General features: G+C 34.8%; 1 protein-coding gene across 2 annotated transcripts in view; it reads right to left on the reverse strand.

Annotated features, from left to right (window-relative positions):
- LOC138709655 (fatty-acid amide hydrolase 2-B-like) overlaps positions 1–18,241 on the reverse strand; it is a 69,337-nt gene that overhangs the window by 23,993 nt on the left and 27,103 nt on the right. For both annotated transcript variants that reach the window (XM_069840588.1, XM_069840589.1), the window contains exons 3-5: positions 10,923–11,142; positions 4,053–4,270; positions 1,721–1,832 (exon numbers count right to left, since the gene is read on the reverse strand). In XM_069840588.1, the coding sequence (XP_069696689.1) occupies positions 1,721–1,832; positions 4,053–4,270; positions 10,923–11,142 (550 nt within the window). The remainder of the gene's footprint in view (positions 1–1,720; positions 1,833–4,052; positions 4,271–10,922; positions 11,143–18,241) is intronic.

Raw genomic sequence — 18,241 nt, forward strand, 5'->3', positions numbered from 1 at the left:
CAGAATGTCTGGAGGACCACACCTGCTGTTGGTCGACAGGCCCATTGGACCTAGCTGGGAGATCTTGTTGATCACCAGCTTTCCCTCCTTAAGCCACTGGAGGACGATTTTAGTGCCATAGCAGGTCAGCACTAGGAACAGAAAAGTAGAAAGAGGAGAAAGGAAAGGGAAATGAACCCCTAGGCCTCGAATGCTCTAATGCCATCGGGGTCGAAGAAAGTAAGATTCAGTCAGAGGACTGGATAGGAAAGGGTAAAGAGGTTATTAGGTATCGGATAGAGGAAAATTATACCAAATTCAGTCATTAACTCATCAAGCTGACCAGTGCTAATTGATGAGTAGCCCCTCCCTTTAGCTCAGCTTGTAAAATTATGCTTACTAACAGCTGCACTACGGGAAGGTAGGGATGGGACATTGGGTATTTGTCCAGGTTGGTTCCTTAAGCCTTCAATGGGAAGGATTAATGGCTCTCCTCCTGTATCCGACAGATACCCTTTTGCAGCCGCCGAAACAAAATAAATAATTAACATAACAGATTGACTGACATGTTTGACATAAAATTATCACACGAAATCTAAAATCTGTAACATTCACGTGACAATGTCAGTGAACATTACACACACCCCTGATTCCGCCTGCGAAACCAATAAATACCTCCTACATGTCTGGGCCGATATTTGAGCTGCCTAAAAAAAGAATGGCTTAAATCGAACACCTTTTGTATGTATTTAATTTTGCACAAGTTGCATAAAATAACAATATTATATTCTAATAATAATTAGTTTTTTTTTTCCTTTCCATAAAAATCAGCATTTAAAAGTGAAGTTAAAATACATTAGTGATTTATAATGAGACCCTATGCATATTCCTCTTCATTCAAAATCCTGCTTTAATGGTTCGCAAGGAGGCTTACAACTAGTGACCAGTACAGTAATCCTTTAATAATGAGAAAATCGTCAATCAAATCATTGGCTTTGAATTAAATTGGACCTCCACTGCGTGTTTTTCGTCTAAATTAATAAAGATCTATTAATGAAGCATTAATAGATTTCTCCAAAAATATTTTGTTTTGTTGTGGCTATACGAAGCCTCCAGATCGTTCTGTGGAGGCCACGTAACAAAATAGCCAATAGAATTGTTTAAAATGAAGCAACACCTCCGCAGAGGTCGAAATGAGAAAATGGTGTTGGATTAGGTATACGCTAAGGAAGCCAGATGGAGCAGTTGAGAAGATGGCATTGGACTGGAAACTTCTGGATGCTAGGAAATGCCACATTTCTCATGAAAAGGGGTGTACAGATACTTCTGTTGAGATAGTATACCTAACGAAACTTTTATCTTTTGATTTTTAGTAGTTATTTATGAAAAATGTGTAAAAATTTTCAATCGATATCATTTAGTGTCACATCTCTTACATTTCAGTAACTGTAAAAATCTTATTCGTAAGTTACTACAGAATATTTCTTAAAATACTTAACCCAAAATATGTATCATCATCATTGTTTCTTTTCTTTTTAATCTACATTCTGGTGGCATATGCAATTAAATGTGTATATGCAACTACTTGTTTACATAATACAGTCCACACGCTTTACTAGCATTGCTGCTTCATTAAATACAACATAGTTACTGCACAATACAAGAGAAAGCATTCCATGTAATCAAAGAAGGTCATAATGATCCAGAATATCAATTCATAGTAATTCAGGTAATAACTCACCTTTAGATGGCTTATGGCCAAATATTCCATTGAAGAAACAAGGCATACGAATGGATCCACCTATATCTGATCCAATGCCCAATGGCGAACCAGCTGCAGCTAATAAGCAACCCTAAAAGTAAAGAATTGAAAAGATGAAATAAAACTTAATTCTGGTATGATAAATCTACCTAATTTCGTGAAGTTAGTTCTATCACGGAGTAAAATATACCACTCCGAAACTTTCTCAAGAGTGCTGCACACATGGCATCCAATGCTTAAACTCTGAAAAGTTTTAACATCTGACTCACCTTTGTTTGGTATCACTAGAGCCCAGATGTTTAGGCATTTATTCTGGTTAAAATAGGCAGGCATATAGGCACTAAAAATAGTAAAAATAGGCAGAGAAATAGGCATTTATTATTCGTGGAAAGAGACAAAAATAGACAAATAATAAACTAACCCACACGGTACTCACTTTCCTTGGTTACATGTCACAAGAAGATGCTTTTTTAAGTTGTCAACTGTCATAGTGAGCCTCCTGTCAGAGAGAACGTTTTTCATGGTGGACAAAGATCTTTCTAGTTCTACTGAAGTGACTGGAGCAAACTTAAAATAACATTTCAGAAGGACTGTCTCCTTCCTTCCTTCCTTCCTTCCTTCCTTCCTTCCTCCCTCCCTCCCTCCCTTCCTTCCTTTCAGATATCGGGAAAAACCGACTGTGTACTGTCTCAAAAAGAGGGTTGTGAGAAGAGATTACAGACTTCAAAGTATGCGTGCCTTGTGCGTGCAAGCGACAACAGTAACAGGATCTGGAAACTTGCTTTTAATACTTCCCTCATCCCCTTTCTTTCGCTGGTAAATCACGAAGTGACCTGAGCACTGAGGGTTATACTATTCAAACATCTTTGTTAAGTGCATAAAAGATGGAATCAATAGAGGAGAAAAGTTTACATGGAAACATATGTAGGCCTATCGCTGGAGAATAAGATTCTCAGCAAATATTTGTGTGAGGTGAATATATACTTTTAATTTGTACAATCATTCTTTTTTGTTTTTTTTATATAATTTATGTGCGGTTTATTTTAAATGCATTAATAATGTAGAAAATGTACCATAACGACGTAAAAAGACTAAAAAAAGGCATTTAACCTTAAAATAGGCAACGGGAGTTAAAAAAGGCAAAATAAAAATTGGGCCTATCGTCCCCAAATGTATGGAAACGTGTTTATCTCTAATAGGTCTTTCACACAAACACTCAGTTTAAAAAAAAGGCATTTTGCCTAACATCGGGCTCTAGATATCACTATCCATTTTGAAATAGTTGTGCTGCTGCAGCTTTCTCAAAGAAAGGTAATTATCTTATTACTACTAAATATTTTATATTATTCCTAGTTATAAATTAATCTTAATATACGATACTTCATATCTGATATCAGTTTGTCAAGTGTAATGAAGCGTAGGAAGCTTACGAAAATGACTGAATTTTATTAATTTTTGCAAGGAAAATGACTCCACATAAAAACAAATAATCTGAATAGAATAGTAAAAATGCAACAGTTGGTGGCTCTGTTGCCGAAAGGAGACAAAATTGCAACACTAGAGCTTGGAAAAAGCTCTTCGGAAGGTAGGTGTTAGTGGAAAAATAGTCTATGTAAAAAGCTGTCAAAGAATTTTGGATTCCCGGGGGTACACTGAAGGACTATGTGAAACAGAGTGGAAACGAACCTCAAACAGTGCCTGTTGGGAAAGTTGAAAGATCTTTTGGAAACAAGAAGGTATCTTCTGGAATCGAATCAAACAAGTGGTCTGAAGCATTAAAAAATAAAATTGTGAAGGAAAAAACATTCCATTGCCACATTTCTCAGATCCTACTCTGCTAACAAATTCAAAACATCCCACTGAAAGCCTTCTTTATTAGCTGTTCCTCTTTATTTAGGCAGGTCTACATCCAAATAGCTTACCAGTCTAACGGTCAAATTAAAAAAAAAATCTAACAGTCAGTCGTCATTTTAGGTCAGGTCTAACAGTGAATGACTTTGAAGAAGTTGGTACTTTATGATTCAATGAGAAAAACACAATGTTATTAATTTATTACATACTACTAGTTTTTTTGTGGCTCAAACGGCATTGGTCACAATAAATCCAGCACACATGGGCTCAGTTCCTCCAGAGTGAATGTGTATTCCTTGTCATGTCTGTCCCATACTGACCACATCATAAGGAGTCCCAGTACTTAAATATGTCTGGTTGATAAATCTCAATGAGGATGATGGTGTTACACACTACTTAGACTGGACACAATAGATTACATAGATGAACGAGAAGTTAACATTGTAATTGTCAAATTTACCTCTCCACCTGATGAACCACCAACAATATGGTTGGTATTATATGGATTGTTGGAACGTCCATAAACTGTATTACTACTCTCCCACCACATGCACACCTCAGAGACATTCGTTATAGCGAAGGGAATTGCTCCTGCTTGTCTCATCAACCGTATAGTATCAGCATCTTCTTTAGCTTTTACATTTCTTCTGCAGTACAGGCCAGCTGTTTGAGATAAATCTATAACATGATGGAAAATGTGGAATCATATTAGATATTAAAAACAGACCTGACTTTGTAGGTGTATTTTTATTTTATTTTTCAAAGTACAGTGAAACCCCGATAATACCCGATACACGCTTGTTTGTTACGCTATCCCACATTATACGTTCTTTTCGTTCGGTCCCTTGACATCCCTATATAAAACCATGTAAAATCCACTGCTTAATATGCTCATCATCCTGTTTAACACACTCTTTCCTCTGCTAAAAATTCTAGAATATCGTACCACAGTCTAGTATATACAGTTACGAAACTTGAGTTGTGAGGGTGCTAGGAACAATAGACTGTGCCGGTACAATTTTGCATTGTCTGTAATGAGGCGATATTAGCGATCCTAGTAGTTAGCAACTATCTATGGATGCATATTTACTATGTATTGAGCTTCGTGACTGTATATACTAGACTGTGATCGTACTTTAAGGATACTGAGAAAATCTTCCTGGACTTCTACATTCGTAGGAGTCTTGTTTGGTGAAGACAATAGAATGGACTGCGACCCTTGAGTACCTGCAAGTCTACTGTATTCAGAGCCTGTCCTTGCTGGCAGTTTTATATTGCATTGTCACTGAAGTCTAAGCGAAGAGGAAGTGAAAGCAGTAGACATTCCAAATCCTTCTCGCAATGAAGCCCTTGACACAGTGTCTATGATTCGTACATTCATTAATGTTTCTACTAGTCAAGTTACAGATGTCACTTCCGATTTAAATTGTGTGGAAAATGCAATTAATGTTTTCATAGTACTGGATCAAAGTGCAAGACAGAAAAAAATTTTTGACTTTTTAAATAAAGGGGCACTTTAATTGATAAGACAGTGTATTTGTTTCGACATTTTCTGAAAGGAAAGAAAATAAAATAATCTTCTGTCCTGCATAAGTACAGTATTTAATCCTTAAATTTCTTCAACAAACGCTTATGCTGATTCATATCTTTGTGTTAAAATTTAAAACATTCAAAAAGACTCACTCTCACTAATATGTGGTCCCGTTTAATACGTTATTTTTATGCAGTCCCTTGAAGAGCATCTTACCGAGGTTTCATTGTATCTGCAAACCATATGATTGTTTACTGCGCTCATAAAAATAAAATTTCACAATAATACATACAGTACTAATTCTAATAAACACGTTACAGCAACATCCTATAACTTTAAAATCTACAAAAATTATTAATATATCACGCAAAATAAATCGTAATGTGTAATGAAATCTCATTTTAAAGTTCTCTCTAGGACTGGAAAATTTTACTACTACTGAATACCAGTAACTCCTTCAGTTGGAAATCCATCACTTGAATGCTGAGAGTCAATTTTTGTCCAGTAAAACGTGAAATTTATGATATATTGCAAAGCAAAAAATAAAAATAGCACAAATCACTTTCATTGTTAAGAATAAAAAAAAAAAAAAAAACAAATTCTTTTCCAACAACCACAGGGGCAATATCTCCCCTCACAAAATGAACAGACTTAAAATTAGATGGTTTTTAAGCCAGCCAGGGGGAACAGTCACATTGATGTCAAGATTTTTTTGGGGAATTTTATTGGTGCAAGTACATTGAAAACAAGGATATTTGTGTTGGATTTTTCTCCTTTATGTCCTGCTTCTCCCAAAGTAAAATAAATTTAGGCCAATTCTGTTTAATTTTAAGCATGTTCAAAATGAAATTCCTCAGGATGACGAGGATTTTTTTTGTAGGAATTGGTATTTAAAAAATGAAGAATTGAGTCCTTGGCACTCTCACTTTACAACTAAGATCAGGAAAAATAATATGAAGCAAGAAGGATGATGACTTCATTGTGAAATCCAGAGCAAAAAAAAAAAAACACACACACACTCTCTCTCTCCCTCCCCCCTCTCCCTCCCTCTCTCCCCCTCCCTCACTCCCTCCCCCCTCCCTCCCTCCCTCTCTCTCTCTCTCTATATATATATATATATATATATATATATTCATGGTCTAACATTTTAACAAAATAAAATTAAAGATCAGAAGAGGATTTCTAGATATTTCACTGTTTCCTGGAACTTAACATCTACAACGAGGCTGTGTATTCGTTTTGGATAGTCTCTGGCAGAGCATGCAACATTCCTATGAGCCAACAAGACTATAAGAAAGAAATACACACTATCAAATACATAGCACAGGAAAATGGATACAACTTGAACATAATAGACAACATCATAAGAAAGACTAAATGCAAACAATAAACCGCAACACAAACACAAGAATAAAACCAATACATCACACTAACATACAAAAACAAGAATGCAAGATTCCATTATCCTTCAAGAAACTAAAATACAACATTGGATACAGAACACAGAACACACTACAAAAACATCTTAACACACAGACAAGACACACAAGCAAATACAACTTGACAGGTGTATACACACTATCATGCAATAGTTCCAACGATTTCTACATTGGACAGACTGGAAGATCATTTCAAACACGTTACAAGGAATATATCACAGCCATAACCAAACCACACAATTCAATCTACGCAGAACACATCACATACTCCAACCACAACTACAGCAACATAGACACTGACATGAATACTACACATAGCCAAAAAACCAGAAACTTGACATTCTAGAACAATATGGAATTTACATACATACAAAAACATACCCACATCATATCCTGAACACTGAATTGAATTTCAAAACACACAACCTTTTGGACATAATCATGAACACACCCCACCACAGGAAACGAGAAGATAGCACTGGACCTCTGTAGGCTACGGATAATGACGGACACCACGTCGAAACTAGTCAGCAGGTAATTTTTATAAATTAACACAGTAAAGAAGTTATAACATTAATCAGTGACAAATAATAATAATAATAATTATAATAATAATAATAATAATAATAATAATAATAATAATAATAATAATAATAATAATGCAATTTTTGTAACAGGCTTATTTATTACGTCATGATGATTATTCTATTCCTGACACACACTTGATCAGAGATGCTTGTTTCATATAACTTATTCCATTTCCATCCTCTTCAGTAGTACAACACAATACACAGCTATGTGAATTGTTCTTTCTCTCTCTTTCTGTCCTACAGAACAATGGAGTTTGCAATAAAACTGATTAGGCTATAAAATTATGATTAATTTCCCTCTTGTTAACAAAGAATTGCATTTCTTAAACAGATCAGATCACTGCCAGGTAGACAATTATTAGGCCGTGACCCAAAGCTACATTTAAAGCTGAAGTGAACTAGATAGTTGACTAAATAGCCAGATGTGACTTAGATGCCTATCGCATAAAAGGTACAAATAACAATTTACGAATGTAAGTATGGATGACAAATGAAAAGTCTTAGTAATTTCTATTGCCTAAGAAAATTTTACTAATTTGTCATGACTAACATAATATACTAAAAATGTAATGGAATGTAATTTTTTATGGGCAAACTATAAATCATGGAAGAGGAAGTCCTTCACTATTTTCTTGCGAAATGATCAAATTTATTTAACTGATTAACCAGCAATGAATTCAAGTACAATATTTACAATAAACTATGGTTCACTTCTAGAAAATAATTATTCTATACTGTACTCTATCCACAAAATCTTCAGAATGTGCATAAACAGCAGCACGTGTAACTTACACTGTGACAGCACAGTGCTATGGATTTCTCAGAAAGTTACGATTATTGTTAAGTATCGGAAATCTATTATAAATAATAAGTAATAACTGCATGTAATAATTCTGTGATATAAGCACGTTAATATGTTCGATTGTGGCACCTTGTTATTCAGGTAACTAGAGTTGTCATTTATTATTGTGAAAGCTTCAATATATTTTGCTATGTACTGCATCATTCGTACTCTACTATGTAACTCTCAGCCAATAGGAAAACGACTAGTTCTGTCTGACTAGCAGGAATTTTTTTTCCGATTCACACTGAACATTCGCTCAATGAACTATGTACAGACCTACAGTATGTAATTACATAATACATACACTTACACAGACACTGACACAATATATGCAAATAATAGTAAACATACATTATGATTTTGTCTAACAAAGAAAAGAAAACAATTTACAAATATTACATAACTGCTCAATTTTCTTATTACAAAAATAATTTTCAGAACGAATTATTACTATAACAAGGGTTTAAATGATATAATCTAATTGATTAACTAGCGGACTTACTCGTGTTAATTATGTAAGTTCGTGTGGCTTACAGCTGTTTCGGTGAGTAGGCTCTGAGGATGGTGTGATGAAGCACCGAAACAGCTGTAAGCTGCACAAACTTACATAATTAACACGAGTAAGTCCGCTAGTTAATCAATTACTTATATTCAAGTGTTAAAAGTAGTGTACGCAAGATTCAAAATGGATATAATCTGTTGTTTCAATAACCATCACAGTTTTGTAGAATGAATTAATGACTATGATCAAAGCTCTGTTGCAAAATACAAAATATGTCCACTTAACACACACTGTTTACACAGTCAACCGAGAGCATTTCACCATAGGACTAAGGTTAATGGCAAATCCTCTGAAACTTCTGAAGAAGAAAGTTGCTGTGTGATAATTAGGGACCAGATTTTTAGGTTTTCAAGAAGTCCATTTTAGGTTATTGGAATAATATGTGAAATAGGTTTTTTTTTTGTCCAAACTGTGAAAGGGGTTGCAAAAAACTACCTGATGTTAAAAATGTACGCTTGTAGTCATTTTAAATAATATAATTTAATTGGGTAAAATGTACCACAAAATTAATCTTTCTAAGTTTTATTAATATTTACAAATTCGAAATGTTTGTTCTTTCCCCTTTAAAACGTGTGGTTAAAAAATTAACTAATATTAAACCTAACACTTTATATAATATAACTTCAATTTGCATTCAGGTAACTTTTGTAGTGGTCCAGGAGTGGGAGAGGTAAAACATAATTACTATTTTACAAACTAGCTAGTAATAGAAATCTTTCTGCAATGAAACCCAATACCTCACACAAATTACAGTGCATAATCCCTGAGTATAGTAGTGGTGGTTGTGGCACGAACAACAAATTAGAATTATTTAAAACTTGGATGATGAAATTTGTTTTTGCTTTACATTCACACAAAAAGTAACGTTCGCGAAATGAAAAGTACAACAAAAATGAATGACTATCTGAAATGCATTTATAATTTGGATGGACTGAAACATAAGACCTTTCGAATTTTTAAGACTTCTAATTTAAAAGGTGGTCAACAATCAATAATTTTATATTTTTTCTCTCCCTAAAAATTCTATAGTATACCAGTGGTACGATATTAACAGGTACAATGTGCATAAAAAATTGACACTTGCTTCTGGCAGGCTTAACAATAGATAACTCTTCCCTCAGTGGTAAAGATGGAATCATTTTTAATTCACTGTTAATAAATGTGATTTCACTTATTATGGCATGGCTTTACAAAACACAAAATATAAAAATTCAATGTTAAAACCAGAGGCACCAGAATAAAACAGACTGCACAGAGACCTCAAAAAAGTTCACAACTCATACCCGCACACGTAAGATTAAAGTCTTCTATCAGCGAACATGCCCAAAAACTTCACGAATTTCAACGATACGATTTTTCGCAGTCCATTCACCTCAAGAGAAAGTTCAGACACTCCATACCATTCTACTGGCATGCCATATCATTGGAAATTCAAAAGTACATACAGTCCCATCAGTGCCCTTGAGAGGGTGAAGCCTCTGAAGGACGGGTCGCTATAAAAAGAAAGATGGAATTCCATGTTAACCTTTTATCCAAAACAACAACTGAAGACTAAAGGGGTAAAGACCGCAGATTGGGTCGTTTTCTTCAGTATAGAAGAGAATAAAAATTATAAGACGTATTTGAAATTTCTAAATATATTTATACAAAACGAAATAAGTATATAAAAATACATATTAAATATGATTTAGGTTTTTTTAGTTCTTACAGCTCAATTCAGATTCCTTTAGGTTCAACAGAATTTACATATATGACTATTATGACCATGATTCGAAAACTTATCTAAGAAATTATGAGTTCAGAAGTAAGGAAAAAAATAGGTAAAAACCTAAAAATCTGGTCCCTAGTGATAATCTAAAAACTGGTACTACAATTTCCTCTATAATTGCTGCATCATTATAGACATTTACCAATGTTAAATAAAGAATAAACTGCCTATCTGTTTTTAAAATTATGTTTCATTTAATTATGCTCGCAATTACCGAGGTTATATCAGCATCACCAGTGTACTTAAATGCCTTCAAACTGGCCGGGATCGAACCCGCTACCTTTGGCACAGACTGAGACTGCATCACCCAGGCTGCCCGCCTATCCTCATAGACATTCGGCTTAGGTGAAAAGTTTGTAACATTATAAAGTATATACAAGCAGAATTTATAATGTTATAGTAATAGTAATTTATTCACCATAAAGATCTTTACAAATCATGGCTTCGTCAATCTTATTTCTAGGTCTTAATCATAGTTATTTGTGTCCTCAGTGGCATGGTGCAGTCACTCTGTTATAAACAGCATGAATATCATTAAAATACTTGCACTAGTTACTGTAGTAAGTAAAAAATGGCAAATTCATATCATACTATACCTTTCACTTGGATGCAGTCCTTAGTACTGAAAGGAACTCCAAGAAAAGGAGTATCTTTTTCAATATCTTGTACAGATTTGTTCCCAGACTGAATGAATTCATCAACTTTACGTGCATCTTCCAATGCTTCATTGAATCTTTCATCTACAACACAGTTTAAAATAGGATTGACTTCCTTTATTCTGTCAATAAAAGTCTTTACCACTTCCACACTTGTCACCTGTAGATGAAAGAATTTATTAGATACAACAAATCGTAATCTTCCACTGTGAAATGTTCATTAAATTTTTTCCAAAGTGAGTAAACTCATAAAGCATTTTTCTTGCTAAAGTGTCATTCCATGTCAACTCAACCAAAGGGTATTGCATCAACACCACTAAATTGGCCCATTTTTTCCTTTTCAAAAAGTTACTTCATACTAAAGAACTTGTAAACCCCGCAATTAGTTTAGGAACCAGAGCTGTCCAAACTTCTAAAACCTACGTTTTTAGACTAATATGTAATATTTTTTAAAGACAACTGAGTCATCAATCATTGCATTTATTTTTATACATTTTGTCACTGAATGTTGTAGTTTATTACTGAAAAAAAAAATTGTTGCTAATAGGCAAGAAACTGTTCCAAAATTCTGTAAAAATATTGAACTTCAGAAATTTACTTTTCGTGTATGAACATGAAGTTCAGTTTGTATTTCCAGTGCAATGGAATCTACTTATCGTAGCTTTTCTGGAATACTGTTTAACTCGAAAAAAGCGAAAATTGATATTTTCATGTGAATTGGTCCAAAAAAAAAAATTATATGGAATAATGTTGTATCTCCGAAGTTATACCAATTACCGCTAGGTGGCAGATGCATCAATGGGAAGCAAAGGATGATGCGGGAAAGTTAAAACATGCTCTCCTGTACAAAACAGGCTTTTTGCGTTGCAACAGTAATCCGAAAAAGCGACGATATATACATGCATTACAGGAAAAAAAAAAATCTGTCCTAATACAGCTAACCAGACATGAAGATAAAATGCTCAGAAGCTGGCATTTTCAACTATTAAAAAATTAATGTCTGGTACTTTCCACGAATATCATTTTATTTTTCATATAATTCCCATCACTTATGACAGTCTGTGCACAATGTTTCATCTTCCATCTCAACTCTCAAGTGATATAGGTAATTGTTACAATTTTTTTTATTGATAGTGTTTTTAATGTACTGTAAGAAGTGCCATTTTAACACATGAGCACACTGGGCCCAGAGGCAGCATGAGCATAGGGGCCCCATGAAAATCTATGCACAGGCCAGAATTTAATATTAATTTTCTTAGCCTTCTCAACATTCAAATCTCCCTCTAACTCGGTAGGAGAAAAATTACGACTTGTAACAGAGAATTGACATGTCTGCATTCGCGAGACAAATGTTGCTGTTTTCATTGCTTGCAGTAGAATATTGTAACGGATTCATGGGAGGCAACAATAATATTGCTGACAATGTGCATTTGCATTATCAAAAGCAGAGCCTGCGCTGTTTATGTTTTTTTTTAGTGGGTTATTTTACGACGCTGTATCAACATCTCTGGTTATTTAGCACTTGAATGAAATGAAGGTGATAATACCGATAAAATGAGTCCAGTTTGCTTATATTGAGTTGAGGGAAAAAAACCTCAACCAGATAACTTGCCCCAACCGGGATTCGAACCCGGGCCACCTAGTTTCGCAGTCAGACACGTTAACCTTACACCACAGGTGTGGACCTGTTTGTAATCCAAGAATTCTATTTGTGTGATGAAGGGTTAGAGGAATCACCATTTGGTTCTGGAACTGTACAAATATTATATTTATGTTGAATCCAGTATGTATCTACTACACTGGTGGGCCAGAAGAAAGAAACAGGTGAAGCTTTCGGAGGGGGAAATGTAATTCTATAATCCAGACTGTTGTGCGACTTTTCGATTTTTCAAGGACCATACCAAAACACCATTTGCAGTCATATACATTTTATGCTACATTATGTTTTCTCTTTACATCCTCAAATGTGACATTAGAACAGGCCGAATGTATATCTTCGAAAATATAAATATTCTTGAATTTTGGGGATGTTGGTATCACTTGGACTCTGATTTTATATTTTTTTATCTGTGGTATCCACTTGTCGCAGGAATTGCATACGATCCTTTGAATCTATGTGGTAGTGTATTACCACAGTCTAGTATATACAGTCACGAAGCTCAATACGTAGGAAATATGCATCCATAGATAATTGCTAACCACTAGGATCGCTACTATCGCCTCATCACAGACAATGTGAAATAGTACCGACAAAGTCTATTGTTTCTAGTACCCTCAATAACTCAAGCTTCATAACTGTATATACTAGACTGTGGTATTACTGTGACTTACAATATCTTCAGATAGAACATGAAAAATACTGGATGCATGTTATGTGTTCATATGCAAATTTAAACATTTTCAACTGGGTATTGTAAACTGGCTTTAGCTGCAAGTCGTTTGACTGTTCCACCAATTCCATCATATGGACCTCTGCCATGAACTTGGTGAAAGAAATGCCATTTAACCTCTATATTAAGAAAGTCTCTTTTTATGGCTCAGAATTCTTGTAAAATTCTTTTTTTTTTTTTTTTTTTTTTTTTGTACCAGCAGCACCATAAAAAAATTAAAGTATATTTTGTAGATCAGGATGCTTTTCCCTAATACACTCAGACTGGCCTACAACTTGCTGAAAGTAATGGACAGTTACAGTGCAATGTTCTATATTAGTAATGATACACATAGATATAGGATGACTCTATTCAACGTAAGACACAAAAGGATGCAACGAAGACTGATCACTGATCCAATGAAAATCTTGAACTCATGTTGGACAAGGCCCTCAGAAAAATCGCCTAGAAACTGGATTGTTGTTTGACAATGTAAGGTGGTTACGGAGGTGGCAGAGTTTGTCAGCTAATTTTTCGATAAATTCATCACACATGTTGACACATATATCACAAACATGACCTATCTGTGCTGATCCACTGTTTGTACTTGTACACTCTCTGATCTCACTCTTAAATTTCTGTGATAAAGGATGGACAGAACAGAGAAAAATTCTCTCCGGCACCAGGACTCAAATCCGGGTTTTCAGCTCTATATGCTGACGCTTTATCCACTAAGCCACACCGGATTCCAGTTCGAGTCCCAGTGCCAGAGAGAATTTTTCTCTGTTCTGTCCACCTTTTATCATATGATAACGCAGAATTCCTGCACGAAAATATCATATGTACTTTGGTACATCATAATAATATGATATGCGTAAGTAATCACTTTGTGATTCAAGATGGCGCTCAACCCATCGGATCTCTGCCACTTAGTCACTCGTAATGAGTGCATCTCTGTACATAGTGCGTTGGACATTGTGCCACTATGACATTATATGTGATACAGTACATGAGGGTAGGCCACTAGAGAGAAAACTGAGAAGTAGAACTTAAACTGAGGGGATTCGATCTGGCATCAGAACTAGAATCCAGTATGGCTTAGTGGATAAAATGTCAGCACATAGAGCTGAAAATCCGGGTTCGAGTCCCAGTGCCTGAGAGAAGTTTTCTCTGTTCTATTCATCCTATATCATATGATAACATAGAATTCCTGCACGGAAATATCATATGTACTTCGGTACATCATAATAATACAACAAATTTCTCCAAAGTTTTCTAGCATCACCTCACACCTTCAGTCCCTAGACAACTGAAACAGGCCCCTATCATGCAGTCTTCAGAGTTGTCACCAGTCACCACACATCATCACTTGAAGTTGTTTTGCACTACACAAAGATTTGAATTGTGTTTTTTTTTTTTTTTTTTTGAAGCAGACTGGATGACAAAAGCTTCTCAACCAAATAATAGTAGGCATTTCCAATATTTATTCTGTATTTAATTTCCTCTCGACTTCATTTATATTTGTTATCGTTGCCCCAAGATATTCGAATCTTTCCACTTCTCCAAAGGATAAATTTTTTATACCAGGAATGATGAAGATATATTACCATGATAAGTACCCTCAAGTACTACTCCAGCTGCTGTTATTATGATTTTCATCTTTGGAAACATTATTATGATTATAGTATATGGTATAATTATAGTATATACAAAAGTTAAACAATTATTATGCTGTTATTTGGTATTAGAATTTTTATTGAAATTGAAAAAGAGTGTAATTCTTAAATATTTTTACGAAATTAACCAGACAGAATTGAAGAACGAAATTCACCACACAAACTACTAAAAATGTACTGAATATGAGAGAAAAATATGGAAGCTGAAATCTCTCCCAGACATCGCCAAATATAGTCGTGAAAACTTGAAAAAAATAATTTTGACAAAAATTAAGACAGGCTGTTTCCGGACTGATGTTACTAACTTTCAGGGATGATGGGGAAGGGCACATGTATCAATATGAGATAAGGAACCCTGGTCCGGAAATGACCGAGTCGAAAGTTATAAGCAAAAACAGTTGTGTGGAAATGAAATAATTTTATTCTTCTGTACACCTTATTTATGTGTATTTATCTGCACATCTTACACATACTGTATTCATCTGACATTGTTTACGTTGTCTGTCTACAGTATTCCATTCAGTGCGCTGTCTGAGGGGTGGGGACAGGAAACTACACTAAAGCAATGCAGATGGCGGAATGTGTAATGGACATGGTCGGTACTGATATGCACGTCTGTAGACAGCAGTGTATGTGTACAAGTTGCAGTGTCCAGTCGATCAGTCCTAGTGAAATGGAGGACTACACGAGAGCAAAATATGTAGACATGATTTTCGAATACGGATGAGCCAATGGGAAAGTAGACAAGTTCACAGATTGTATTGGTACAAGTACCCACATAGGAGATATCCGGCCCATACCATCTTTCCACGACTGTTCCAAAGGTTAAGGGAAGGAGGGCATGTTGTGCCAAATTATAATTTCATTTCCACACAACTATTTTTGCTTATAACTTTCGACTCGGTCATTTCTGGACCGAGGTTGCTTATCTCAAATTGATACATGTGCCCTTCCCCATTATCCCTGAAAGTTAATCCTACTGAAAAAAAAAAAAAAATTATTATAAAATATCAAAAGCCAGCACTTTTTCGTTATATTATGTGATACTCCTGTGGACAACACTTGAAATTTTGGGACATAAATGTTTGCCTAGTTTGTACTGAAGAAAAAGCTCTTTCAAATGATATATTAGTAAAATATTTATCATTAGTCATTTGCTTTTAATAAGAGATATTCAACACGTTTTTGCATTCCAGTGCTAATTTTGAAAACTTTGGACAGCCCTGGCACGTAAACTATTAACATTTCACGATTTTCCTTTCAGAATTAGGGCTTATATCATATTAAGATTTCAAGAAAAAAAAAATGTTAATTTTGATGACAGTTATGCACCATTTTCTTTTTTAAATTGGTCGAGTTCATACGGAATGATCAAGTGAGCATTGAGCATGCACAAATGTTTATGAAGAGAAAGAAAAATATAAATAAGTGCTCTCATTTTACGAGGAAACTAGATTACACTGGAACTCCGGCATACATTTTGCTGTGTATTGTGCTTGCACTGGCAGAAAGCATGTTTCATTACTACTGGCAAATCAAGACATTTAGCAACTACAGAACTGGCTTCTTACACTGCCGTCAGGAGAGCTGGAAGTTGGCCAGCGACAGAATGATGAGAAATTTCGTCGTAAAATGAGAGCACCTGTAGTAAGAGCACTAACAGCTAACTGGACGGCAAACTTCGTTACCTGGGTGATAAACATTGTGAAGTGCTTCTGTTTACTTAAAAAATAATGGCTAACACAAATGTTATTCCAAGTTTAATAATCTTAAGCATTATTCAAGTAATCAACTATCAGTTTCAGTTCAGTATTTATAATAATAGAAACATACTGATCAACAAAATATTTTATTTCTAGATACTGAATTTTGCAACATCGCCCATTTTTTTTCTCTGTCTCTTACGGGCAGTTTTTACATATACTAGGATTTAAACAAACATGTAATTCAGACCAGTGACTATCTTTTGATACTCGCAAACCAGCAAAGATAGGAAAAAATAGAGAGAGAGAGATTTAAAGAAATATAAATTGTCCAGTCTTAATTAAGGATGACAATGAGGTTCCAGAAATTAATAGCAAATATAATAAATTAAAGATGAAAAGTGTTATAAAAATAAATGGTAATAATTAAGCACAATTGATATTAATAATATAAAATAAAAACCTTAAAAGATAATCTTAAAATTACACTTATAAATAAAATATTTTAGTTAAAATTAGCATATGGCATATCCTTAATTAAGACCTTCTGAGTGGTATAAATGAAACTGTATAATCTACAGGAAATCTTTAAGAATTTGGTGATGATTTTTTTAAATTTCAAAATATGGTATTGATAATTGTTTTAAAAAATTATACGTAAATTTTTATAAAGAACCCCGAGCACCAAAAAGCAAACTTGTTAATGACCAACTGAGGAGAGGGATGTTATACTTAGCACAAGGTAGGGAATACAAGGCTCATAAATGGTCCTCTTTTCATAATCAACCTGCTTAGCTTAGTTGAGATGTCTCTCCATGCGTATAATTAGATTTATGATAATAGTCTTTTGTTGTTGCCTGTTTAATGTCATTATATTCGCTCTTCTAAGAGTCATCTTCAAAAATGCAGTTCACCTCTTCATGAACTTTCCAACTCTTTTTCCGAAGAAGACAGGCTACAGTTTCACAGACTCTATGATGCGTGTTGTTATGCAATAATTCTCCTTTCCGACAAAAGCCCAACACCTGACCAAGGGTTTCTGTCGTGTTGCAACCAAGTTGACGGCAATGGGTCATGCTGAAAGCTCTGTCAGGAATGGAGCGCACTGCAGTAAGATTGCAGGACATCTGGACTGCATTAACATGTTGACTGCCACTTGACGCATATATACGTCCATATACGTGCTGTGAGACATATATACGCTTCAAGCGGCAGTCAACGTGTTAATGTATTCCGAAGATAATAAAATCTTTTTGGTGCTGACCCAAGAATTGGCTCTTGGATATTCTTCGTAAATGACTACACTTGAAGAGGTAGAAATAAAAAAGGATACATCATTTCTTAATGTTTTATAATAATTAAAGAGTATAACATACAATGGCTAAAATGTACTGTTCTAAGTCCGAGACCTGCTATTGCCTCTCAGAGATATAAATTTTTCACTCTGTATTGGCAGCTCTCCAGTGTCCTTGTTGGGTTTAGAGTTTTGGTCATCTCACAGCGTCATTCGA

The sequence above is a fragment of the Periplaneta americana genome, chromosome 11 (assembly GCF_040183065.1).
Source record: "Periplaneta americana isolate PAMFEO1 chromosome 11, P.americana_PAMFEO1_priV1, whole genome shotgun sequence".
In the NCBI taxonomy this organism is placed as follows: domain Eukaryota; kingdom Metazoa; phylum Arthropoda; class Insecta; order Blattodea; family Blattidae; genus Periplaneta; species Periplaneta americana.